Source organism: Pimephales promelas, chromosome 7 (assembly GCF_988280905.1).
Source record: "Pimephales promelas chromosome 7, fPimPro1.hap1.1, whole genome shotgun sequence".
Classification (NCBI taxonomy): domain Eukaryota; kingdom Metazoa; phylum Chordata; class Actinopteri; order Cypriniformes; family Leuciscidae; genus Pimephales; species Pimephales promelas.
Genome location: NC_142775.1, coordinates 1,301,650 through 1,328,376, shown reverse-complemented (window position 1 = coordinate 1,328,376; position 26,727 = coordinate 1,301,650). Strand labels below are relative to the sequence as shown.

Sequence of the window (26,727 nt, the reverse complement as noted above, 5' to 3'; positions counted from 1 at the left end):
CACGAAACATAACAAACTGTTCCAGCCAATAACTGACAAGAAGGCCCTGGGGGTGGTGTTTGGGGGGTCAGTGCGCGGATGAGGAGGAGGGAGGGTCTATCTAGCCTCCGTTTTGTTTGAAAATACTTTAAGCGTCAACAAGAAGTCACGTCACCCGACATCGCTTAGAGAACCTTTAATTGCCACATGAAGATTCACTCGGGAGAGAACAGTTTTATATGTCATCACTGTGGAAAGTTTCAGTCGTAAAATAGCCTCAACACTCACATGGAGAGAAACGTTTTATCTGTAAACTGTGTGGAAAGACTTTTTCACACCAGGAAATCTTAAGGCTCACACAAGAGAGACACGAGAGAAGCGGTCCACGTGTTAAAAATGCTGTCTTGCTGTGAAATGCCACTATAGAACTGAATGATATACATAAAATTACAAAAACTGAATGAAATAAGACCACCACATTATTTGCTTAATTGTTAGTGACAGAATGAATTGGTAATGTCTTCAATCTGGACTTGAATATGGCTACTGTTGGGGCTCATCTGGTGACATCTGGAAGTTTGTTAGAGCTGCAGGTACGTCTCCACTGATCCTGCCTAGGGTGACCACCTGCTAATAAGCCCAAGGGGGGACAAGGGGTATGTTTCTGAGGGACAATGTGGGACACTGTTTGGCGCGGCGGTGCCCCCACCCCATGGGCAGACTCACTGATAGTGGTTTATCCATTTCTAGCACATACCAACTTACATGGCATATTAATAATGCCCTATTCCCTAAACATCAACATGACATCATGACTTTTGCGTAAACATATACGCCACTTTCGAGTCAGGTGGCGTGTTATCTCTACGCATTTTGAGATATCCGCGTGTATGCGTATACAGTAGGTAGACAACCAGAATGTGGTTTTTACCGCCGCAGTTTTGCCGCGGCGGTAAAAGTTGAGGTGTATTTGCTGCCTTTGGCCGCTAAGAGGCGCTACAATCACAGACTTTGAAAAGTGTCCGTTTTTTGTGTAATCTTCACCTGCGCCGCGGCTCTTTCAGAGCGATTGAAAGATGGTAGCAGATTAATTCAAGTGAAACGTTGTTAAATTAATTAATTAATCACAATACTGAAATTAAATTGAAAAAGAATGAAACCTCATAACATTGCAGTCGAAACATATTAGGGTACATCGATGAGGCTTTACAATCGTATAAGACAATTCGTGGACTCTGGATATTGGACAGCAGATAGAAGGGGACTTTTATTTTGTCATGGCCATTTAACATAAAGCTGCCTACATGTTCCTGCAACTGTTATGATTAAACTGAAGAAAGATTTGTGGGATTATGCATTTGATATGTCTAAATCGATACCATCGATTTGATCGTTTTCACAAGAGGTAAGTGACCATGTATTAGTTAATATTCATAGTTCATATCAAGTTCATATCTTTGTAATACTAATGTAACAATTTTGCGTTTATTGTGTGCGTAAGCTTATTCACATATGAGTAACAGAAAAGTTGCATGTTTCATTCCGCGTACTATATCGTGTTTCTTTTGTAAACACGAAATCGGGTTTTGGAAAAGTGGTGATGGGGAAATGGAGTCAATTGAAACTAATGCTTTGCCAAATGACTCACTGATTCAAAGCTCTTGAATCACCGCGCGCTGACGAATCCTGCGGCTCAAAAGTGTAAACGAAAGCACAAATATTATGACAACAATGACAACTTTTATGAACAAATAGCAAATCTACAAATAGCAAATTATTTTAATTAAGTAAGTGCATATGATTTTCAATTCATGTTTATTAGTATTGCGTTTTATACACATATATACACATTTCATTTGTCACATTCTGAGATTAAAAAATGCAGTTAATACAAGAAATCTAGAACATTTATATGGAGTTCTTATTAATAGATGGGTAAGCACACACAATGCAATTTTACTCAATTTGTCCTAATGATTCAACCTCAAACATTCTTTTCTCAAAGCATTCATTTTATCCTCCTCACATTTACATTGAGATGGTGTGTCAAAATAAATCTGATTCTGATTATTTGTTAATCTCGCTCATGTGTTTGGTAAGGGCAAAATTCCAAGCCCATCTGGTCTTTTTAAAAATTTCTATACATTTGTTTGTTACTTCAGATGGAAGTACTGCCTTGTAGCTTGCACAGAATGTGACATTAAGTATGTGGGAATCCATGAAAACATATTCTGTTCGCTTTTTGTGAAAGGCTTAAATTTGTTTTGATAACCTTACCAGTAAAACTGGTTGTTTGAGGGTGGCCTGTGTTTGAACAACAATGATGTGTTCAATTTTTGCAACCTGTTGCCCAATGGTTACCAAAGAATTACATCTGGAGTATTTTGAGTCATACTGATCAGTGGAGTAGAGTGTCCCATGACAAACAAACCTCTGAAAGTAGGTGGCTTGATTTTGTTCTGTATGAATTCCAGAATTCTGTAGTAAGATTTGCTAAGACAGTGGTAGCTATTTCACCTGACCATGACCAAAATTTGCAGCCACTGATCTGTGAAACATTTTTTCACAAGGAATAACCCCGAAGTGCTGATGAAACGTATTCATGTGCCGGGGAGTCTTCTGCAATGTATACTCTCTATAATATTTTTAGTCTTGCTAGATTTTGAGTTATTTGCAATGGTACATGTTGTGTTCCATTGAAAAGTTTGAGCAGTCTACCATTATGTCCTTCAAAAACGAATGTTGACGTCAAGGACAAAGGTCCATGTCTTCTGACACTCTCAGCTAAGTCGGTGAGGAGATGAATATTGTAAGATACTTCTTACTTCCCATACAGAGACTCGGTTAGAAGTACAAACTCAGAAAGAGCCACGTGAGCTTTGTTGATGTTCAAATGTGAAATCTGTGAACTGGTTAGCAGATAAATAGCAAAGGCTAGTAGCATCCAGTGGTGGAAATACTGTGTGGGGATTAAACCCATCAGTATCCACAAGTTTCCTACGCCCCATGAGGCCTTGCGTCAAAAGTGGGCGCGACTTCCGGTTGGAAGTAAACAAAGCGCGATTTGACATGCTTGACACTCGTTCATTCAACAGTTGACAGTCATTCAAGTTATAGCGATCCAAACTAGCTAACGATGTGGGAACACAACCTCAACGAAATTCAAAAGGGTGAAATAACAGTACCTTTACCCTCCGCAGTAGTTGATTGGGAGTATTATAATAACATTATTAATAATCAATACTCATCAAGACATGCGGTGACAGACAGTTGTGCGAGCTGACAAACAATTAAAATAAAAATACACACTTAGTCATTGTGCTTTGGAGTTTATTCAAAATTATAAATGAATGTGCTACTGGAATACATTAACTGGCACATTTGGTATTCTGTCAACACAGGCTTTGATCCTGAGTTTAGGTGTAACATCAGTAGCGAACAGCCAAACACATGCTGATAGAGTTTAGAGAATATTAAGAATTTAAACAAATGTACACAGGAAGATTCGTAGTCTTTTGGGAGGTGATGGAAACTACAGTCGTTGGCAGGATCACTCTGATTTCGTTTTCAGCTTATGTTCAAAACAATCACGTTTAAGCCACTGAACTAGTTTAGTCCGGTTATGCATACAACCGCGAACAGCACATGTTGTCCCTGAGCTCCGTAACGACATCTCTCATAAAGATTTGCGTCTTTAAATAGTAAAATAATTCTCAGAAAAACAGCTAGCCTCTTCGCTAACTAACACACAAAATACCATTGGAATGCTACTTCCGCCGCCTCGCCGGAAGTTTCACCCACTTTATTTTTTACAGGAGCGCCCCTCGGAAACTTGTGGATAAACGGAGAGATTAGAAGAAATGTTCTCCACTCACTTCCTTTCCATTATTGCTGTTCTTTTACAGAACGTGGCAGTCGGGTTATCTCACTAGGTGGCCGCACTGATTTCAAACGTCTGTCTATCTCTTTTAAGACATTTGGACTTTTGATGTTTACTTCTGGCACTTTGCTGTCAAACCACAAGCCTATTATTTGGCACACTACTCCAAGAAGGACACTGTGTAGATAGTCTGGAACAAAACTTTCTGCCATGTCAAAACACTGTAATGTGGTCAAAAGAATTGGTCCTTTAACACCATTGACTGGGTTATTTACCGAGGCCAGTTCTGCATCATGGATCATGCCCTTGTGTGTTCTCAGACTAGCAATGAGTACTGAAAGTGGGTAGACCCTGGTAAACCCATCACCCTTTTCCACTCTCTCTCCAGAATAAGTACAGAAATTGCTGCCATGTCCCCTATTGAACTGGATGATATTTTGCACTGGAGCCCTTGCAACAGAGTCAACTGTGCATAGAATGGCAGCAACTATGGACCATTCATAAGTTTTTGTTATAGTGTTGTACCACACACCACCTGCAGATTCTAAAGATCTGCACTCTTCGATGAATGGTTTTAGAAAGCTTTCCATTTGTGGCTTGGTTTGCCCAAACCAGAGTGCAGGCACCAACACACAGTTTTTCCCGTTCAGACAGAGCTACCTCGTTTATGGTACACTGAATTGACCACATTGAATAACTTGAAGAGTTAAACACTGGGACACCATCTGTATTCCATGTCAAAGATATATTGCTCTGGTCTGTCAGCATTGGAATTCTCTTCTACAGTGCACTATCACTGACCTTTACATGCAGCCAATAATATGTTCAAAACCGGGATATTAGCAATAACCCGGTCGCGAACGGCCATGTAAACACGGGCAAAAACCTGAATATGCTCATATCCCGGATTTTAAAAACCGGGATATTATACCTGGGGTACCCCTTTTCTAACCCGAGTTTTTGGTCATGTAAACGCGTATCGGCATATCCCCATAGTGATTTATGTTCTGTGCATGTTCTATTCGCAAGGAATCTTGGTCTTTTGAGTAGAGAAACTTCTCGACGCATACAAAAATCCATGTGCAGTATACCGGAAGTAAACATGGCGAGACACAGCACAGCACACTTTTGGAGTGAGCTCAGTAACGTTACCAGCATCAAAGCGCAAACAAAGGCGATCGCTATCTGCCCCGAACGTTTCATTATCCGCATGCTGCTGTTGTTGTTGTCTTTGGATACAGGAAGAAGAATCGTAAATGACGCATATTGCGTCTTAAGGTTGTCTGTATGTCCAGACCCTAACCATGCGTCGCCGTTTACATTGCAGTTCCATGTATACAGGAGAAACTCTCTCTGCTCACGCATGTAAACGGGTTATTCCTAATGTTTCAGAAACCCGAATAGTGACCTTAACCCGACCATAACCCGAAAAATGGCTGCATGTAAACGTAGTCATTGATATCTTGAATGCAATCAGAATTGTTTTTCTGTGATAGTTTGTCATTAAGGTTGTGATTTTCAAAAATATTTTTAATTTCATCTCTCAAGGGGGTGTACATCAAATAATAACCTTTACTCAGATGTTCTGATACTTCGCATTCTGTATCACACATTGGACATGGTACACTCTTTACATCTAGTGTGCCAATGTAAGCTCCACAGTCAGGATTCAGACAATAATGATGCAACTACCAGCTGGTTGTGTCAAAAGCACGTTTGAACACGTAGTTGGTGTGGGGTAAACTATTTTCAGGGAGAAGCATCTGCAGCAGATGCAGTAAATCTTCACTTCCTGCCTTGGTCACATGGTGGCGTAGCATGTAGCCCAGAAGTGCAGTCAGACTTTCACCGTTAGAAAGTTTGGCTCCAGGGTACAAAGGCTGGTCTCCATCATATTGGATATTTCCATTCTCAAGATGGGTTGAACTGCTATGCTATAGATGAAAAATGAGAAGCAAATAAATGTACAGTATGTATGATAATTTTAAGTCATTTTACATTCCATTTGTCCACATTACTCATGCACAACTTTCACAAAACCAGAGAACAGTTGTGGATCATCCAGGTAAGGCCACATATTAAGAATCAAGTCTATGTAAACCTCTGTATGGCAACTCTGCTGCAAGTGGTTTACTGGAAAATCAAATGTATTGTGAATTGAAATACAGTGATGTACTGTGAAACAGTCAAATTTACAAAACGATAGAAGTTAATATCACTTAAATATTAAGTTCATCACACTTAGTAGAAAAATAGTTATGTGAACTCAATTGATTAGGGGAGTAAATGAGCAAACTGTCAGTCAGCTTCTTCGTTAGTTTATGATGGATATAAAATACGTTTTGGTAGATTTTTTTTCACAGGCAACACCGTTCAGATATGTGAACTTTCAAAAATAAAACACAAAGATTTGACTAAACTACACCCCAATGTCATTCACAAGTGGGACAAACGAGAGGAAGCATATGGTTTCTGGAAGAAAACTTCGTCAGCCGAGCTGCAGCGTTGGCCTTTTCGAGTCATCCAGTTTAGCGGTGAGTAGGCTATAATGTCCTCATATCTTTGGTTAGTTAATTTAAAGAGGTGTACAAATACTTTTTATTGAAATCTTATTCACACACAGTTGAGAAAATAGGGGGAAATGCTGCTTCTGTACTGATTTGTAGCGTGCAAGCAGGTGGCATGCAGGTGGTTTATAGCCACTACTAGTTAGCCTATGCTATTTTGTGTCTACGACAAACACGTTCAAACATGGACCTGAATTTTCTATAAGTATGCAAGTTCCCAAATTTTTCCCCAAATTTTTCCCAAAAGGTTCCCAAAAACCGCATGCAAGTTCCCAAATTTTTTCCCCCCTCACGGCCGCACGCCAGAGATCCGATGCCGGAATACTTTAAGCCCTGTTAAAAGGTTTTTGTTTCACTGTGGCCTGATTTCACCTAAATGGAAATTCAATTTACTTATATACGGCACATTAAGTTGTTACAGTTTCATTGAAGACATTCAAAGGGCCATCGTGAGGAAGCGAGTGTCTTCGGGACATGGAATGACGTTGAACCAACGTCAGACGCGTCATTCTTTCAAAACTAACGGAAAATCAATTTGAAATCAACGTTGTTTCAACGTTATGAAAGCAAACCAATTTTCGATTTTCTTTTAGCTTTGAAGAATGCAGCATCTGACGTTTGTTCAACGTTAATTCGATGTGCAAAATCAACGTTGTTTCGATGTCATGAGAGACGTCATTTCCACGTTGATTCAATGTCAGTTTGCTGTCTGGGTCAGAAATTAGACACTACAACAAAAACAATGGCTAGAAGGTCCAGACAAACTCAGAGCTATAGTACGTACTACATTGGTTTATGAAAAAATCTGCATCTTTTGTGAGAAGTCTTCAAAGTTCAGAACACAAAGTAGAGCTGTTAATGCAATCTGATGCTGCCATTAGAAATGCAGCTTTAGCCAACCAGGATACAAGAATGATTGCAGTTAGTTTTTTTTTTTTTTAAATAGAATTTATAACTATTTGAAATGTCATTCAATTTTGTTAAGTTACACTTGTTTTTCTCAGCCTTTTGCTCAAAAGGTTGCTGTTTTTTTGTGAAACCTACCCATATTCAAGTGTTCATAATCAAAAGAATACATGGAGCTAGAATAAAAGAGATTTGGTTCAAAAGCAGAGGCTCTGCTCTTTCTTTTGATATATTGCATGTTCAGATTTTCATGCAACAAAATATTCTAGGGGCCATGACATAGTAGAGAAAAAATGCTCAAAAATGCTGATGTTGGCTGGCATATATTTTTTTAATGCTGGCAGGGAAAGAGTATTCATTTAATGTCATATAGGCCTACTGTATTTATTTATTAAATTCAAAATAGATTAAAAAAACTACACATAAAAACACTGCGGTCTCTTTAAATCCTTTTTATCGGTTTAAAATACTAACTTTGACAAATGAATAAATAAATTAAATTATGAGGGTTCAACAGAAGTCGAACCAAATATTTATAAAGAAAATTAATATTCAAATACAAAACATACAGCGGCTTTGTGGTATTTACAACCCACAGCATTTTTTAATCATTATTACAATTTTTGTAGCAAATAAACAGTTAATCTAGCCTGTAAATGAGCACATGAAATATTAGACGCTTGTGTTGTCAATAACTCCTCCTCTCACGGGGTTTCTTGTAAAGGTATTATGCGAGTTCATTTGCACACTTCGTTCTTTCGATTTCCTTCTGCACTTCCTCACTCTCTCTCTCACACACACACACACGGAAACAAACAACACACCGTGCGCGCGCTCTCAGAGAGCACTTAATAATAACAAACTGGACTTTTTAAAGCGAATCTGCTCCGTTGTTGAAGAATGAAGCTCGTGTTTTCCTGTCTGTCTGTGGGCTCGTTGCTTTATATCGTCCTCGTCAGCGCAGGTGAGTTTCTTTCATTATATGTTATAGAGACTTTTACACGAATTAAACCTCTGTAATAACATTGATAATGATTATAAAAACTCTTTAGGTCATATCATTCTTTGACACTGCTTTGTAATCGTCAAACTTTAGTCGTGGGCCACGACTAAAGTTTGACGATTACGAGGCGTCAAGTTCGGGGAAACCCTGTCCGTCTGACAGTAAATGATCGCTGCACTTCCTGATAATGTTAAGAATGATTCACACACAGCAACTTTATCATCAACAAACATTCACACACTTCTTGGACTGAGTGTTTAAAAACTCTTAACCACTCATTTTTAAACTCATAACCCTTATTTTGTATTAGCCTATAAAACGCACTAGTGACGATCATTGACCCAGCATTGTGTGTTGTAACTTGTACCACCACGAGTTGTTGAGAAACACACAATATCTCCTTACAAAGTAGTAATATACACGTTTTTTCACTTTTCCCCTCCTTGGGACAAACATGTAATAAATTGTATTATTTGCGTTTGTGTCCACTTAAGGAAAGATTTGTTTATCATTTATTGGTCACTAGATAATTTGTGTTATTTCAGGGTTTTCATGACTTTCATAAGTCACATTTATTTATATAGCGCTTTATGTGGAACTTTATGTCATAAAGTATGTGGAAACGAGTAATAATAAACATGAATATGGTGGCAGTGTGTATTTTCCAGTGATGTATTTTAGTAAACCTTTGTTTTGATGTGTGTATCAAAGATAGCGTCCCAATCCCCGAGAATGTGACCGTGACATCGCTGGACATGGGATTAGTTCTGCGATGGGATCCGCCACAAAACACCACTAATCAACTATTCAGCTACACCGCTGAAGTGAAGTAAGTTAATTATGATACACTCATTTTACATATAATTAAATGGCTTCATACTATTAGAATATTCCTGGTTAAAAACATCGGTGGCCTGTGTTTGTCTCTGAAAAATGAGGAAAATCCAGATAATAAAACACAAAAACCAAACTTGTGTGTATTAATGCATCTGAAAAATGAGGAAAATCCAGATAATAAAACACAAAAACCAAACTTGTGTGTATTAATGCACTTATAATGATGTACTGAAGCAGAATATGTGTTTCTGGGTTGATGAAAGTGTGGTTATGCATTTCTGTAATGTTATTGTTTCATTTTCTCCCTGTATGTGTAGAGCGTGGAGAGATTATGAGCCAGTGTGTGTCCACAGCTCATCACTAAGATGTGATTTCACTGATAATGTGAGCACTTTTGGACTTTATCAACTTCGCGTTCGGACTGAACTACACGGAGAGACGTCCGATTGGGTGGAGACTGAAGAGTTTGCAGTGGATAACATAAGTGAGTCACTTCATCTCTGATGTTTATGCTTATTTTGACTCTGATGGCAGTGGGCATATTTATAAATCATCCCACACAAGCTTGTCTGGAAACTCTAGAGCACACAGAGAGTTTTCTAGAGGACCTAGAGCTTCTATGCCTCTCGTGTCAAACGTACAAAGAAGTATCCAGAATAGGGATGCACCGAAATGAAAATTCTTGGCCGAAACCGAAAACCGAAAAAGAGGAAACCAAGGCCGAAAACCAAAACACCGAAAGAAATTATGCCAATTATTAGTATCATTGCATTTATGGCTATGAGTGTGTACAAACTTTACTAAAATCAAGGCATTGCAATTGCATAAATTAATATAACATTTTCAAAGAATAAATCAATTACAAATTATGCAAATATTTATTTAGCACAATGCACAGTATAAAATAAAATTCAAACTAAAATGTTTAACTTGACCCCACTCATGTGTACACTAAATAATAATCTACTGGCCTGCAGAAAGGTTTTAAAATGAAATGTTCTCTCAAAAACAAAGCCGAGCGCAAACTTCTCATCACACTAGCACCCAGTTTGCATGTCTAAATTAGTTACATTTTAAAACTTTGGCATACAATAGCATAAAAAGCCTTTTTAAATGAACAATGGTCCATGTTTAATACAAATGATGAAACTTAATGAAACATGTTTAGTGAATGTAGAAAATATTTAAGAGAGCATTAATTTAGTTCTATACATAGATGTTCCCATATACATATTTTTTTGTAATGTCACAAGTAATAATCTCAGGGTTTACTGGGTTTTACATGATTATTTTTGTATTGGTGGTGGAATACTAAAAAATAAACATTGTCATGTATTTATCTGTCTTCTTCTCACCGATTCCTGATGGTTAGAGGACAGTTACTTGAGTCGTCCCCTGTCGTTTCAAGGAATAGTACAACGGAGTGCGCGTCAAGTATAAATGTTTATACTTCGGGCCATATAAATGGGCCATTTTCGGCCGAAAATTTTCGGCGCCCGAATATTCGGTGCATCCCTAATCCAGAACTCAGTTTTCACATTTTGTTGTTGCAGCCTTATGACAAAATGGTTTACCTTTACTAATTCCTGCAGGTTTTGTACTTCTATATGTGGAGCGCACATAAAGCCAACTCTCAAAGAGCTTGTGAGTCGCAATGTCAAATTGAGTTACAAATTGACTTAAATACACACAAAATGATGTCAACATGACTGTCTTGGCAAGTATTCAGGAAAACACAGTCAGTTTTGAGACATAGATAGTTGAGAAAGATAACGCATACTGTGCAACAGCATACTGGATCCACGCATAAACTCTTAGACAGCGGCAGGTTTATTAGGCTGGTGTCACTGTCATGTTAATCAAAGAACAAAACACAGAAAATCCTTCTGCTCTTGACTGAAGGACTTGGCAACTTTAATCTCAATCTAAACATGTATCTTCCTTTTCAAAGTGATTTCAATCATATCAAGCGATTCAAGCTGAAGGAAATAATACAGTATCTATCGGATTTATTTCTGAATGCCGCCAGTACATTGTAGATTGTACACAATGTGTACAGTTAATGAAGAAGAGAGATACAGTTTGCTAGAAAACACTGAGTGACCAACAGGGGTGTAAAGTAACGAATTACAAATACTCACGTTACTGTAATTAAGTAGTTTTTTTCAGAAATTGTACTTTTTTGAGTAAGTTTAAAATTGTGTAATTTTACTTTTACTTGAGTATATTTTAAGTGATGTATCGGTACTTTTTCTCCGCTATTTTTCTTCTGTTTGTGGCCGTTACTCGTTACTTGTTTTAATTTTATTTTTATCCATCAACGTGATTGGATTGAGTAATCGGTCTCGTGACTGTCATCAATTCAAATTAAGCATAGAAAACTTTAACCGCCTATTCCTGCTGTTACTCGTGACTGCTGTGAAAGTGCATTCATCACGCATCAATTCAATCCAGATATCAGCGTCTTCCCCTAATATGCATTTCACATTTCTGTTTAATATGATATTTATATAGACTGGCCTGTCTGCATGGCCTATTTGGTCTGAGGTTGGGGGAATTGCGAGACGAGTTCATAATCCGGTGAATTCCCGCTCCCATTTACTTCACAATCACATTTTAGAGAGTGCACGATCTGCGCACTGCCGCGTCTCGCGCTCGCCATGCCGCCAGATTCAGAATCAGTGCATGTCGTTAACTTAAACTGCATTTCTTAATAAGAAATTAGCACAGCTCGTTAATAAACAACGTTTTTTGAGTGATCCATTATACGATCCGTCTTCATTTGGCAAGTACACTTCCGCAAGACTTCCGCAAAAAACATTGTTCATGTTGAACTTTTTTTTTTTTTTGTGGATGCTGCTGATAAAACAGCTTCGCCGAGACTTCAGAGACAAAGTGTGTTTGTTTGTTTCTTTTGTAAAAGTTTCCTGGATATAACTTCCCTATTTAATGCACAATTTTCCTTACAAATTATATTATCAGCATTACAATGTGAGTAAATGTAGCCGTGTAAAATGTAAGGGATGATGCCACCCTTCTACAATGTGCATTAATTGTAACATATTTAATAGCATGGAATTAAAGTGTGTAATTAGTGTTGGCTCACTATCTTAGCCTTTTTCAGTGCATTAGTTGAGGTAATATGATAATATTAGTGATTCTCATTTATCAAAACACTAACATTGGTACCGTTTTGGAGAGAAATTGGGTATTTTTTAATCTCTCTATTTAACCCATCTCTTGGTGTGTGATGCTGAACTATCATATGAGTTTCTAAAGGTTTTTGAATTCTTTGCACAGTTATGAATATTGATATTTTATGTGCAACAATAGCATGCTCAGGCCCAGTGGTTTTTCGCCCGAGTTTTAAATGCTTTTTCCCCCCCAAATAATATGATTTAAATGGTGATGAGTGTACTGATTTGATGCATTTTAAAAAGATTGATGATAGATATTCTTCAATCTCTCTTACAAACAACAAAATATAATGTGAATTACAGTATGTGCATTTTTTTAATTTATAAATTGTAGTGCACAATGTTTATTATAAGGGGTAGAATCCACACCTCAGTACTCACTACTCACTACTCTTGAGTACTTTTAAATAAGCTACTTTTTTACTCTTACTCAAGTAGTTTTTTGGACAAGTACTTTTTACTCTACTCACACTACATTTTTTGGAATGTAATGGTACTTTTACTTGAGTATGTTTTTTCAGTACTCTTTCCACCACTGGTGACCAAACTACATTACCCATCATTCTCTATGACAGTATAATAATAACAACAATGATAAAACATAAATGACACATATGATGCACATTCTTTGAGTTTTCCGAACGAACATCGCAGGAGAACTTGATATGATATGAACATAAGTTATTGCAATATCAAGTTACAGGTCTAACACAGTTTCAGTGTATAGATAAAAACAAATAAATCTTTAAATAATCAAACATTCTTCTGTACATAATGATGCACTTGCATATATTTTTTATATAAAGTTATTTCAACTTAAAGATGTTAAAAAGTTATATTTATCTTACCAATCGGTGGCAGTGTGTACCGTGTGGTTCTTCATGAAAGGACTGCTCCACCCCAAACAAAACACACACTTAAGTGTTTTTTAGTGAACACACATGTCAGGTGATATTATATATTAAAAAAAACAAAAAAAAAACGTTTGGGCCGGTTTGAGGTCCAGAAAGGTAGATTGTGGCCTGAGGAAAACACCATGCCATAGGGGGTTAATGTATCAACTTCATTTTCTTATCAGATTGATTACGATAACATTAAAAATTACCATTTACCGGCTGATATCGATATGTGGTCAATCAAATGTGCATCCCTATTTTAAATTATGAATGGTTTATATTAGAAACCAATAAAAGAGTGGTGCTGTAATAATAAAATGATTTTTATTTTCATTACTCTGTGCCACATATACTAGCGTTATAAGCTAAACAGTTTTTAGAGATAAAACTCTTTACATTCGATAATCATGAAACCAAATCTCAGGGAATGGTTGACTATGTACCAATGTGTAATTAGACCTAAGGTTCATTTTGCGCCAGAGTTCTGGAGGGACTGGTTAAAACATAAATGACACATATGATGCACATTCTTTGAGTTTTCCGAACGAACATCGCAGGAGAACTGAATTAAAACTGTGTTAAACGTGTGTAATACAGCATTGCCCTGTCTGTGCAGCGGAGGTCAGCGCTCCTCGTGTCAAACTGAGCAGCAGAAAAGGACAAACCGAAGTGGACATCACTGATCCTCCTATGAGAAAAAACAACTTGAGGGATGTCTTCTTCACTGGGGTTTCATACATCATCCGCTTTTGGGAAGAAGGAGCGGCAGAAAAGGTAATGAATACAATGGTTTCTTAAGTGTTTGTGCTGTCAGCCTACATATACTGTACAACAGATCAGACTCATGTCTGGGCATGTGAAGGATGCTGTTTTACAGGGATATTGGGAAGCACAAAGCTTCTTGGACTGGTGCCGGAACCCAAAATCATTTAGGCTTTCAAATAAATGTTGTTTGTAATGAATGCGATTATAATTGGTTTATTTTATAGGCTACCTATTTTTCTACTGTCTTGTTTTGTTCTGAATACCCAGACTGATCTCATGAAGTAGCGTGTGTATGACACGCCAATTCGTATTTCCATTTTTGGCGTGCTATCAAGACGCATAATCGCCTTTCAGCGTGTTTATGAACGCCGTTGACTTAACGTTATATAAATATATGACTTACCTCAACCCCGTCCCTAAACTTAATGATGTCATGTTGGAATACCGTTGAACTCAAAGGATTTGTTCTGGACTGAGGGAAACGTCTCGGTTACGTATGTAACCCTCGTTCCCTGAGTAGGGAACGGAGACGTTACGTCAGAAGTGACGGAGATTGGGGGTTTCGCATAGAAAGCCAATCCTCTTCGAGTATTTAAACACGAGCCAATGGCATGCAATGCCTTGGGGCTGCGGAAATTTGCATAGCGTACTCCGCCCTACTCCGTGAGTATAAAAGGAGGAAGTGAACGCAACCGCAGTATGTCTTCGCTGAGGAGCCAAGACTGAACTCGGCATCTACCCAGCGATACAGCAGAAGTGGCAGGGAGACGTAACGTCTCCGTTCCCTACTCAGGGAACGAGGGTTACATACGTAACCGAGACGTTCCCTTTCGTAGTCACTTCGAGTTACGTCAGAAGTGACGGAGATTGGGGGTCTGTGCCATCACGCCAACTTCAGGCTGTCTTCCAGTGCCCTGCGAAAGTCTAAACCCCCGAGCCTTACCTGTTTTCCTTAGGGGATCCGACTTAGACACAGGATTACCAAGGTACACTGGGAAACATATCCCGAAGGGGACATGCTACCAGCTGCCTACCGAAGGGAGGACTTACGAATACACATATGGCCACATAGGAACACATATGGAATCACTGGAGCACCAACCGCAGGTGGCTACTAATTTCAGCTCCAGGGGTGGCAGATGGCTTGCCAAGGGAAGACACATGCTCAGAGAGGCTTACAGTGGATAATACACATGAGACGGTTACCAAGGGGGAACCGTACGCATGGAGGCACCTAGCCAGCATCCAGAGCCACAGCAGTGGTGCCCGCATCGTCGGTGCTGGAGGACTCAAGGCTTCAATGGAAGAACTGAGGAAATATCGCACTTATCCAGTCCGGGGAGTGGAGTGGCGAGCAAGCGAAGACACCTGAGCGGATCCAGAACTGGCCGAAACGAGTACGTGAGAGGATACCGGCTCAATTCGCAGATTATAGAATCTGGCGAAGGTGTTGGGTGTCGCCCAGCCTGCAGCTCTGCAGATGTCTGTTAGCGAGGCGCCGTGCGCTAAAGCCCAAGAGGAGGCCACACTCCGAGTGGAATGGGCCGTCACACCAAGGGGGCACGGAAGGCCTTGCTGCTGGTAAGACAAAGCAATGGCATCCACAATCCAGTGGGACAGCCGTTGCTTTGAGAGAGCCCTTCCCTTCTGGCTCCCTCCATGACAGACAAAGAGCTGGTCTGAGGTCCTGAAACACTGCGTTCTGTCGACATAGGTGCGGAGAGCACGTACCGGACAGAGCAGTGCCAAGGCTGGGTCTGCCTCCTCCGGGGGCAGCGCTTGCAGGTTCACCACCTGGTCCCGGAAGGGAGTGGTGGGAACCTTGGGCACATATCCAGGCCGGGGTCTCAGGATCACGTGAGAGTAAGCCGGCCCGAACTCCAGGCACGCTTCGTCAACGGAGAATGCGTGCAGGTCCCCCACCCTCTTGATGGAGGCCAATGCAACCAGGAGTGCTGTCTTCAAGGACAGAAACTTTAACTCTACCGATTGCAAAGGCTCAACGGGATGCCTCTGCAGAGCACTTAAAACTACCGAGAGGTCCCAAGAGGGTACGAGGGGAGGACGAGGCGGATGCAGCCTCCTCGCTCCCCTCAGGAACCTGATGACCAGGTCGTGCTTCCCTAAGGACTTACCTTCCACTGCTTCATGAGAAGCGGCAATGGCCGCGACGTAAACCTTAAGGGTGGAGGGCGACAGCCTGCGCTCCAACCCTTCTTGCAGGAAGGAAAGCACGACACTGATCGAACATCTCCGGGGGTCTTCTCCGCGAGAAGAGCACCAATTGACGAAGAGGTTCCACTTCAACGCATAAGGTGTCTCGTGGACGACGCTCTTGCGGAAGTGATGGTTGCCGCCACCGCAGGTGGCAGCGAACTCAAACCTGCCTCGTGCCGTCCCGGAGCCACACGTGCAGCCTCCAAGATCGGGACGAGGGAGCCACAGAGTGCCCCGTCTCTGAGAGAGTATCTTGTCTCAGAGGAATAGGCCAAGGAGGTGCTGTCGCGAGGAGCAAGAGATCGGAGAACCACGTCTTGGTGGGCCAGTAGGGGCTACCAGCAAGACCTGCTCCTCGTCCTCCTTGATCTTGCACAACACCCGTGCAAGGAGGCTCACTGGGGGAAACGCATACTTGCGTGGGCCCCGTGGCCAGCTGTGCGCCAGCGCATCCGAGCCGAGAGTGCCGCGGGTCAGAGAATAAAACTGGGCGCAGTGGGACGAGTCCCGAGAGGCGAACAGGTCTATCTGTGCCTCCCCGAACTCGTCCCAATCAGCTGGACCGACTGGGGATGGAGTCGCCATTCGCCGGAGAGGGGACGGACCCGGGACAGCTCGTCGGCTGCCCAGTTCCGGTCTCCAGGAATGTAAACTGCACGAAGGGACCTCAGGTGCTTCTGACTCCATATCAAGAGGTGGCGGGCGAGCTGCGACAACTGGCGTGAGCGTAGACCCCCCTGGTGGTTGATGTACGCTACTGCCGTAGTGTTGTCTGAGCGGACAAGCACATGCTGGCCCTTGAGCAACGCTCGGAAGCGGTGCAGGGCGAGCCGTACTACCAACAGCTCGAGGCAATTGATGTGCATGAGGCGCTGGGCTCCTGTCCAGGAACCGGCGGCTGCATGCCCATTGCACATGGCACCCCAACCCGTGGTAGATGCATCCGTGGAGACGACGAGATGTCTGGAAACTCGCTGAATAGGGACACCTGTCCGTAAAAGCTGAGGTTCGACCACGGGAAGAAGGTTCGCCGGCATGCCGGAGTCACTGGGACTCGGAGCGAGCCGCGATGCCATGCCCACCTCGGGACTCGATCGCGAAGCCACAGCTGAAGCGGTCTCATATGAAGCAAACCGAGCGGCGTTGCCGCGGCCGCGGATGCCATATGCCCCAGGAGCCTCTGAAAAAGTTTCAGTGGAACCGCACTCTTGCCCTCGAACTGACGAAGGCAAGCCAGCAGTGAGTGCGCGCGCTCGTTCGTGAGCTGCGCGGACATGGCGACCGAGTCTATCTCCATGCCGAGAAAAGAGATCCTCTGCACGGGGCAAAGTTGCTCTTTTCCCGGTTGACCCGAAGGCCCAAACGGGCTAGGTGCCGGAGCACCAAGTCTCTGTGTTCGCAAAGCTGAGCTCGAGAGTGTGCTAGTATCAGCCAGTCGTCGAGGTAATTCAGGATGCGAACCCCGTGTTCGCGAAGGGGAACAAGGGCTGCCTCGACGATCTTCGTGAAGACGCGAGGGGACAGAGCTAACCCGAATGGGAGAACGGCGTACTGATATGCCTGGCCCTCGAAGGCAAACCGAAGAAACGGTCTGTGTCGAGGTAAGAAGGACACATGGAAGTACGCGTCCTTCAGGTCGATCGCTGCAAACCAATCCTGATACCGAACACATTCGAAAATGCGTTTGGCCGTGAGCATCTTGAACGGTAGTCGATGGAGAGAACGGTTCAAAATGCGCAGGTCCAGGATCGGTCGTAACCCACCGGTCTTCTTGGGGACAATGAAGTAGGGGCTGTAAAACCCGGACTCCACCTCGGCTGGAGGGACCGTCTCGATTGCACCCTTCGCCAGCAGGGTCGCAATCTCCGCTCTCAGGATTGGGGCATTGCCACCAACTATCGTGGAGCGAACTCCCCTGAAGCGGGGAGGAGACCGTGCGAACTGAATCGCGTAGCCGAATCTGATCATTCTGATGACCCAGCGGGATATCCCGGGAAGCACTAGCCAGGCTTCCAGGAAGTGAGCCAACGGGGTCATGTGAACCACAGACGTCCCCCCGGAGGGGCAGCGTGGCGGGTCGACTGGCACGCGTGCAGGGATGACCCAGCTCGGATGCGTCGAAGCCCGCTCCCCGACGGAAGGGACCAGGGAAAGCGGAGCGTTCCACGGGGGTCCGTTCCGCCGGGGGTCTGGCGACAGAGGGGGAAGGGATTGGCGTAGCCCGGGGACGACACTCGCACCCTTCCGCACCCTCAGAGACAGAGAGGAATGTGTGGGCTGACGCACTGGAACGTCGAGCGCACTCATTCCAGACTGCGGGCTCAGTGATGATGTCAAGTCTTTCTTAACCAACTCAGGGCACTGCCCACCCGTGGGCGAGCAGCGGGAACTGAAAACGAAAGATTTTCCCCCCGGCCCTCCACCGGGGGCAGGAGGGGGCCTGCTCCCGCCTCCTGGGGAAAAACTCAACTCCATCACTGAGCAGCCTGTATCAGGATCATCGCTTACCTGGCGTTTAGCGGGGTGTGCGGCCTGAGGGGGCTGTGACGCCTGCCGGCGGCCTCCTCCACGCCGTGGCCCGGATGAAGGCTGCTGCTGGGGCGGGGCGGGAGGCAGGGGAGCCGCGGGGGGGCGTCCTCGGCGGCGAGCAGCGGGAGGCATCTGTGCCGACGACTGGGTGGAGGCAGCAGCTGGTCGTCGGGGCAGAACATGTTTGATTGCCTCCGTCTGCTCCTGGGCAGTGGAGACTGCTGGGCAAGAGTTCTCGACTGCACCGCCAAAAAAGGCCAACCTGGGAGAGAAGGGCGTCGAGCAGACGAATCCGCTCAGCGCTCCGAGTGTCTGCCAGGTTGACGCTCCTGGACCACACTAGTGGCCATCACCTGACCAACGGCGCGAGCGGCCACTTTCGTTGCCCTTTTGGAGAGCAAGGTCAGTGGCGGACCGCAAATCTTCGAATGCCGTTGGATCAGTCCCGCCCTCGAGCATATCTCTGAGCATCTGCGCTTGCACAGTGCTCATCGCATGCAAAGCGGAGGCCGCCCGTCCCGCCGCTCTATAGGAACGCGCCGCCATGGCAGACGAGAACCTACAGGCTTTGGATGGGTGCCTAGGAGGACCACGGAGGAGGCGCCCTGTGGACACAGCTGTATCGCAACAGAACGCTCCAGCGGGGGCATCCCAGTGCACCCACGGGCGGCCCCCCCATCGAGGGGGGAAAGGCGGGGGAGAGATCGCGCTCTCGAGTGGACAGAGGAGTCCCCCAAGAGCGCGATAACTCCGCATGCAGCTCGGGGAAAAAAAGGCAATGGAGTTGGCCGTGGCCTCGCGGCGGCAGCTTTGTCCAAAAACCAATTATCCCTCCGTGAGAGATCGGGGGAGAATGGAGGATGCCACTCTAACCCAATACTCCCAGCGGCTTGAGACAGCATGCCGTCAGCTCGGGATCCGACACGGGCAGCGCTGGCTCTCCCGAAGGGGGCAGTGCAGCCGCATCCTCATCTCCCGAGGACTGTAGCCCGCCTAGTGATGCTGCGATCGACATCACATCATCATCTGGAGCGCTGCTCGAAGCAGCCGGTACCACTGAAGAGGCAGCCGACTGAATCGAACTAACGCTCGCTGGCTCACGCACTGAGGCGGGAGGTGTGGCCCGAGAAATCGTCGGGGCTTTATGCCACACCGTCACCGTTAATTCGCCGGGTCCCCGGTCGACGGGCCCCCTTTCGTGAAGGAAGCCGATCGAGTAAGGGGGACCGGGGCTCTCACTCTAGTGAGATTTTTTTTTTTTTTTATATATAAAAATATATATTTTATATATAAAATATATATATATATATACACATCTTTTTATATATATACATATATATATATTTTTTTTTTTTTAACCTCAGTGTGGAGATGGTCATGTCCCCATAGCAGGAACATGAGTCATCCACGAACGCTGCTGCTGCATGCTGAATGCCCAGGCATACAGAGCAGCGATCGCGACCATCAGATGACGACAGAAATCGACCGCATCCAGAAGAACACGGGCGAACCGTCTTTAAAAAGACGTGCCGCGTGTAGCTCTTTTACAGAGAGGAGGAAATTCACTCTTTCAGCGCTGAGGCGACCAGGGAGAAGCGCAAAGTCTGGCAGACCACTGCACAGATCGCAGGCAATGCAGAAACTCGCTGGGTACCGCCGTCACACCAACACTGAAGAGGACGCTCGTCTCGAAGAGTCTTGTAATAGCTTTCAGGAGTGAAGAGGTTCTCTTGGCTCCGAAGCGAAAACATACTGCGGTTGCGTTCACTTCCTCCTTTTATACTCACGGAGTAGGGCGGAGTACGCTATGCAAATTTCCGCAGCCCCAAGGCATTGCATGCCATTGGCTCGTGTTTAAATACTCGAAGAGGATTGGCTTTCTATGCGAAACCCCCAATCTCCGTCACTTCTGACGTAACTCGAAGTGACTACGAAAGGGAACTAAAATACATGTTTATAATGTTTATATTTGTGCTGTATTATTGAAAAGTACACATTTACTGATGTGGACAGTTTGTGCCAATAAAACAAGCATATTGTGTTCATTATCCCACCCACAATTACTTTGAGGGGGTCCTTGGAAAAAAAAAAACTATAAATACAATACCAACACGCTTTTCCCCCTTCAATAGCAAACTGAACAGGATAAGACATCTATTTCAGTTATATAAGTCAGGCTATTCATGCTCAATGTGTTTTTGTTGTTTATTCTCAACAGAAAGACCTAACCAGAGACCAGAACAGAATTATGTTACCAAATCTGGAGCCTTTGGTGAACTACTGCGTCGAAGTGGCGATTTTGTACAATAAGAAAACAAGCCAATTCAGCAACACGACCTGTGTGACCAACTCACCCAGCAGTAAGCTTTCCCTCCTATAAACCAGCTCTTTCCCCCATATAAACCAGTGCTTTCCCTCCTATAAACCAGCTGTTTCCCCCATATAAACCAGTGCTTTCCCTCCTATAAACCAGCTCTTTCCCCCATATAAACCAGTGCTTTCCCTCCTATAAACCAGTGCTTTCCCTCCTATAAACCAGCTCTTTCCCCCATATAAACCAGTGCTTTCCCTCCTATAAACCAGCTCTTTCCCCCATATAAACCAGTGCTTTCCCTCCTATAAACCAGCTCTTTCCCCCATATAAACCAGTGCTTTCCCTCCTATAAACCAGCTCTTTCCCCCATATAAACCAGTGCTTTCCCTCCTATAAACCAGCTGTTTCCCCCATATAAACCAGTGCTTTCCCTACTATAAACCAGCTCTTTCCCCCATATAAACCAGTGCTTTCCCTCCTATAAACCAGCTGTTTCCCCCATATAAACCAGTGCTTTCCCTCCTATAAACCAGCTCTTTCCCCCATATAAACCAGTGCTTTCCCTCCTATAAACCAGCTCTTTCCCCCATATAAACCAGTGCTTTCCCTCCTATAAACCAGCTCTTTCCCCCATATAAACCAGTGCTTTCCCTCCTATAAACCAGCTCTTTCCCCCATATAAACCAGTGCTTTCCCTCCTATAAACCAGCTCTTTCCCCCATATAAACCAGTGCTTTCCCTCCTATAAACCAGCTGTTTCCCCCATATAAACCAGTGCTTTCCCTCCTATAAACCAGCTCTTTCCCCCATATAAACCAGTGCTTTCCCTCCTATAAACCAGCTGTTTCCCCCATATAAACCAGTGCTTTCCCTCCTATAAACCAGCTCTTTCCCCCATATAAACCAGTGCTTTCCCTCCTATAAACCAGCTCTTTCCCCCATATAAACCAGTGCTTTCCCTCCTATAAACCAGCTCTTTCCCCCATATAAACCAGTGCTTTCCCTCCTATAAACCAGCTCTTTCCCCCATATAAACCAGTGCTTTCCCTCCTATAAACCAGCTCTTTCCCCCATATAAACCAGTGCTTTCCCTCCTATAAACCAGCTCTTTCCCCCATATAAACCAGTGCTTTCCCTCCTATAAACCAGCTGTTTCCCCCATATAAACCAGTGCTTTCCCTCCTATAAACCAGCTCTTTCCCCCATATAAACCAGTGCTTTCCCTCCTATAAACCAGCTGTTTCCCCCATATAAACCAGTGCTTTCCCTCCTATAAACCAGCTCTTTCCCCCATATAAACCAGTGCTTTCCCTCCTATAAACCAGCTCTTTCCCCCATATAAACCAGTGCTTTCCCTCCTATAAACCAGCTCTTTCCCCCATATAAACCAGTGCTTTCCCTACTATAAACCAGCTCTTTCCCCCATATAAACCAGCGCTTTCCCCCATATAAACCAGCGCTTTCCCCCATATAAACCAGTGCTTTCCCTCCTATAAACCAGCTGTTTCCCCCATATAAACCAGTGCTTTCCCTCCTATAAACCAGCTCTTTCCCCCATATAAACCAGTGCTTTCCCTCCTATAAACCAGCTGTTTCCCCCATATAAACCAGTGCTTTCCCTCCTATAAACCAGCTCTTTCCCCCATATAAACCAGTGCTTTCCCTCCTATAAACCAGTGCTTTCCCCCATATAAACCAGTGCTTTCCCTCCTATAAACCAGCTCTTTCCCCCATATAAACCAGTGCTTTCCCTCCTATAAACCAGCTCTTTCCCCCATATAAACCAGTGCTTTCCCTCCTATAAACCAGCTGTTTCCCCCATATAAACCAGTGCTTTCCCTCCTATAAACCAGCTCTTTCCCCCATATAAACCAGTGCTTTCCCTCCTATAAACCAGCTCTTTCCCCCATATAAACCAGTGCTTTCCCTACTATAAACCAGCTCTTTCCCCCATATAAACCAGTGCTTTCCCCCATATAAACCAGCGCTTTCCCCCATATAAACCAGCGCTTTCCCCCATATAAACCAGTGCTTTCCCTCCTATAAACCAGCTGTTTCCCCCATATAAACCAGTGCTTTCCCTCCTATAAACCAGCTCTTTCCCCCATATAAACCAGTGCTTTCCCTCCTATAAACCAGCTCCTTCCCCCATATAAACCAGTGCTTTCCCTCCTATAAACCAGCTGTTTCCCCCATATAAACCAGTGCTTTCCCTCCTATAAACCAGCTCTTTCCCCCATATAAACCAGTGCTTTCCCTCCTATAAACCAGCTCTTTCCCCCATATAAACCAGTGCTTTCCCTCCTATAAACCAGCTCTTTCCCCCATATAAACCAGTGCTTTCCCTACTATAAACCAGCTCTTTCCCCCATATAAACCAGCGCTTTCCTCCATATAAACCAGCTCTTTCCCCCATATAAACCAGCTCTTTCCCCCATATAAACCAGTGCTTTCCCCCATATAAACCAGCTCTTTCCCCCATATAAACCAGCTTTCCCTCCTATAAACCAGCTCTTTCCCCCATATAAACCAGTGCTTTCCCTCCTATAAACCAGCTCTTTCCCCCATATAAACCAGTGCTTTCCCCCATATAAACCAGCGCTTTCCCCTATATAAACCAGCTCTTTCCCCCATATAAACCAGCTCTTTCCCCCATATAAACCAGCTCTTTCCCCCATATAAACCAGCTCTTTCCCCCATATAAACCAGCGCTTTCCCCCATATAAACCAGCTCTTTCCCCCATATAAACCAGTGCTTTCCCCCATATAAACCAGCGCTTTCCCCTATATAAACCAGCTCTTTCCCCCATATAAACCAGCTCTTTCCCTCCTATAAACCAGCTTTCCTCCATATAAACCAGCTTTCCCCCATATAAACCAGCTTTCCCTTCTATAAACCAGCTCTTTCCCCATATAAACCAGCACTTTCCCCCATATAAACCAGCGCTTTCCCTCCTATAAACCAGCTTTCCCCCATATAAACCAGCTTTCCCTTCTATAAACCAGCTCTTTCCCCATATAAACCAGCGCTTTCCCCCATATAAACCAGCTCTTTCCCCATATAAACCAGTGCTTTCCCCCATATAAACCAGCTCTTTCCCCATATAAACCAGTGCTTTCCCCCATATAAACCAGCGCTTTCCCCCTTATAAACCAGCTTTCCCCTTATAAACCAGCTTTCCCTCCTATAAACCAGCTCTTTCCCCCATATAAACCAGTGCTTTCCCCCATATAAACCAGCTTTCCCCCATATAAACCAGCTTTCCCCCTTATAAACCAGCTTTCCCCTTATAAACCAGCTTTCCCTCCTATAAACCAGCTCTTTCCCCCATATAAACCAGTGCTTTCCCCCATATAAACCAGCGCTTTCCCCCTTATAAACCAGCTCTTCCCCTCCTATAAACCAGCTTTCCCCTTATAAACCAGCTTTCCCCTTATAAACCAGCTTTCCCTTCTATAAACCAGCACTTTCCCCCATATAAACCAGCTTTCCCCCATATAAACCAGCTTTCTCCCTTATAAACCAGCTTTCCCTCCTATAAACCAGCTTTCCCCCATATAAACCAGCTTTCCCCATATAGAAACCAGCTTTCCCCCATATAAACCAGCTTTCTCCCTTATAAACCAGCTTTCCCTCCTATAAACCAGCTTTCCCCCATATAAACCAGCTTTCCCTCCTATAAACCAGCTTTCCTCCATATAAACTAGCTTTCCCCCATATAAACCAGCTTTCCCTTCTATAAACCAGCTCTTTCCCCATATAAACCAGCACTTACCCCCATATAAACCAGCTTTCCTCCATATAAACCAGCTTTCTCCCATATAAACCAGCTTTCCTCCATATAAACCAACTTTCCTCCATATAAACCAGCTTTCTCCTATATAAACAAGCTTTCCCCATATAAACCAGCTTTCCCCATATAAACCAGCTTTTTGTGTGTGTGTGTGTGTGTGTGTGTTGTGTACTACTGCAGCTTTGAGCCCAAGACAAATTTCCTGAAAAAGGGCAAAAGTATACTAATCTAAACCAAACTATAGTACAATATGTGGTGTTTGCAGATCTGAATCAATAAACAGGCATTTATAAACTTAAACGACATCTGTGCCACTCTGATGCAAGTGTGCATGTGATGGACACAAATGATGTTTTCATGTGCAGATTCATAAACCACTGTAAAGAAGGCATTGTATTTTTGTGGTGCTGAAAAAACTGTGTTGATGTTGACAAGGTTGCATGACATGAATATAATGCAGTATATTGATGATCGAAAACATCAGAATGAATATATTATAGGCCCATAAGCAAAAAAATTAAATGCGTCTATAGAAAAATGTTGTGCATTTGACTCGGGTGGATTAAACAGTGGCCAGTGACACCGACTGTATGAGGGCGTCATTTGTGCATGTAAAAAATGGCAGTAAAAATAACCATGATTCTTAGCGATTAATGCAAACTGCGTTTAAGTCACTAATAATCACATCATTGTTGCACATGTAAACATGTCAATCTCAACGTCCTGTAACATGTGCTCAGGTGAGGTCGAACCCTGGCTCATCGCAGTCGTGCTCCTGGTCAGCTTTCTGGTGGTGTTAGTCGCTATTGTCCTGATCTTTCTGGCTATGTGGTACGGTTATCAAGGATGCAGAATTATTTTCCCTGATCCGAATCTGCCGGAGAACCTCAAACAGGTAATGCACGGGTAAGAAGAGGTAATGGATAGTGAACTGTTTGTGTTACTGACATTCTCTCTTGTTTCCTCATAGTTTTTGTCGCAACAGTCCCAGTCGCCCATACTTTCAGCCATGCAGGAGAGCACTCAGCTGAAGGAGCACTTTCATGAGCTGAGGATATTTCACATGGAGCCGGACAGCTCTCAGGACAAACCGCAGATGGAAGGATCCGGGATTCAGGCAGAGAAGGATGAGTGTTGTACCGGAGCAGACGTTACACAGAGAAGCAAGGACACATCTGAAACGGCCAGCACCACATCAGAAGAGCAGCATTTACTTGCTGAATATGGACTGTCGTGATGCCAAACCATATTTATTTAAAGTCCCTGTGGTGAAAATCCAGCTTTTAATGATGTTTATATTTCTATGTTGAGTTTTGAATATGCTGTAAGACAAACCATGTGTAAATTCAGAAGTATAAACCATTGCTGAGGATTTTCCCCTTTACCTTCTGGGCCCTAAGGGTATTTTGGGGCCCTGAAGACGTTGACATTGGTGCTTTTTTCAGTTGCTTAAAAACATATTAGTGACTAGAGTCTGATAACACTGTATTCAGCACAAACAAGGCTACAGTAATATGTGAGCAACAAGTACATACAAGTTTGTAGTTTTGAGAAAAAAATGTTTATGCTTGTTTTTTAAACTAAAATTTGAAGTCACTGGAATGAAGCCATATAACACATAGTAAACATTTGTTCACAAGGCTTTTCAAAACTGTTTCTTGTTGCTTATGTTTTCTTCAAAACAATGTGAAAACCATCCTCATCACTCCTTCAAGCAAAACAATGTAGTCATTTAACAATGTAGTCAGGCTGTAGGTGGGGAGGCGTGAAACATCATGAATAATACTGTGATTCACACCTGAAGAAATGAAGACCTTCCCCTGGGAATATCAGTGAGGTATGT

At 43.6% G+C, this 26,727-nt stretch overlaps 1 protein-coding gene and 2 pseudogenes across 1 annotated transcript; 1 reads left to right on the top strand and 2 right to left on the bottom strand.

The window, feature by feature from the left end:
* Positions 1–1,961: 1,961 nt before the first annotated feature.
* Positions 1,962–2,959, bottom strand: LOC148978162 (uncharacterized; annotated as a pseudogene).
* On the bottom strand, positions 2,959–4,627 carry LOC148978161 (uncharacterized; annotated as a pseudogene).
* Positions 4,628–8,107: 3,480 nt separating this feature from the next.
* On the top strand, positions 8,108–26,526 carry crfb4 (cytokine receptor family member b4). The gene is made up of 7 exons (XM_039665821.2): positions 8,108–8,296; positions 9,047–9,164; positions 9,490–9,656; positions 13,882–14,039; positions 20,995–21,136; positions 25,625–25,779; positions 25,855–26,526. Exons 1-7 carry the CDS (start codon positions 8,233–8,235, stop codon positions 26,119–26,121), a joined length of 1,071 nt encoding a protein of 356 aa, XP_039521755.2. The 5' UTR covers positions 8,108–8,232; the 3' UTR covers positions 26,122–26,526.
* Positions 26,527–26,727: the final 201 nt, after the last annotated feature.

What these genes read in the sequence shown, in the direction of transcription:
- crfb4 (XM_039665821.2), top strand. Translation starts at nt 8,233, where the DNA reads ATGAAGCTCGTGTTTTCCTGTCTGTCTGTGGGCTCGTTGCTTTATATC. An exon ending in TGTGACCAACTCACCCAGCA is followed by an intron (nt 21,137 to 25,624) that starts GTAAGCTTTCCC and finishes ACATGTGCTCAG; the next exon opens with GTGAGGTCGAACCCTGGCTC. An exon ending in TGCCGGAGAACCTCAAACAG is followed by an intron (nt 25,780 to 25,854) that starts GTAATGCACGGG and finishes GTTTCCTCATAG; the next exon opens with TTTTTGTCGCAACAGTCCCA.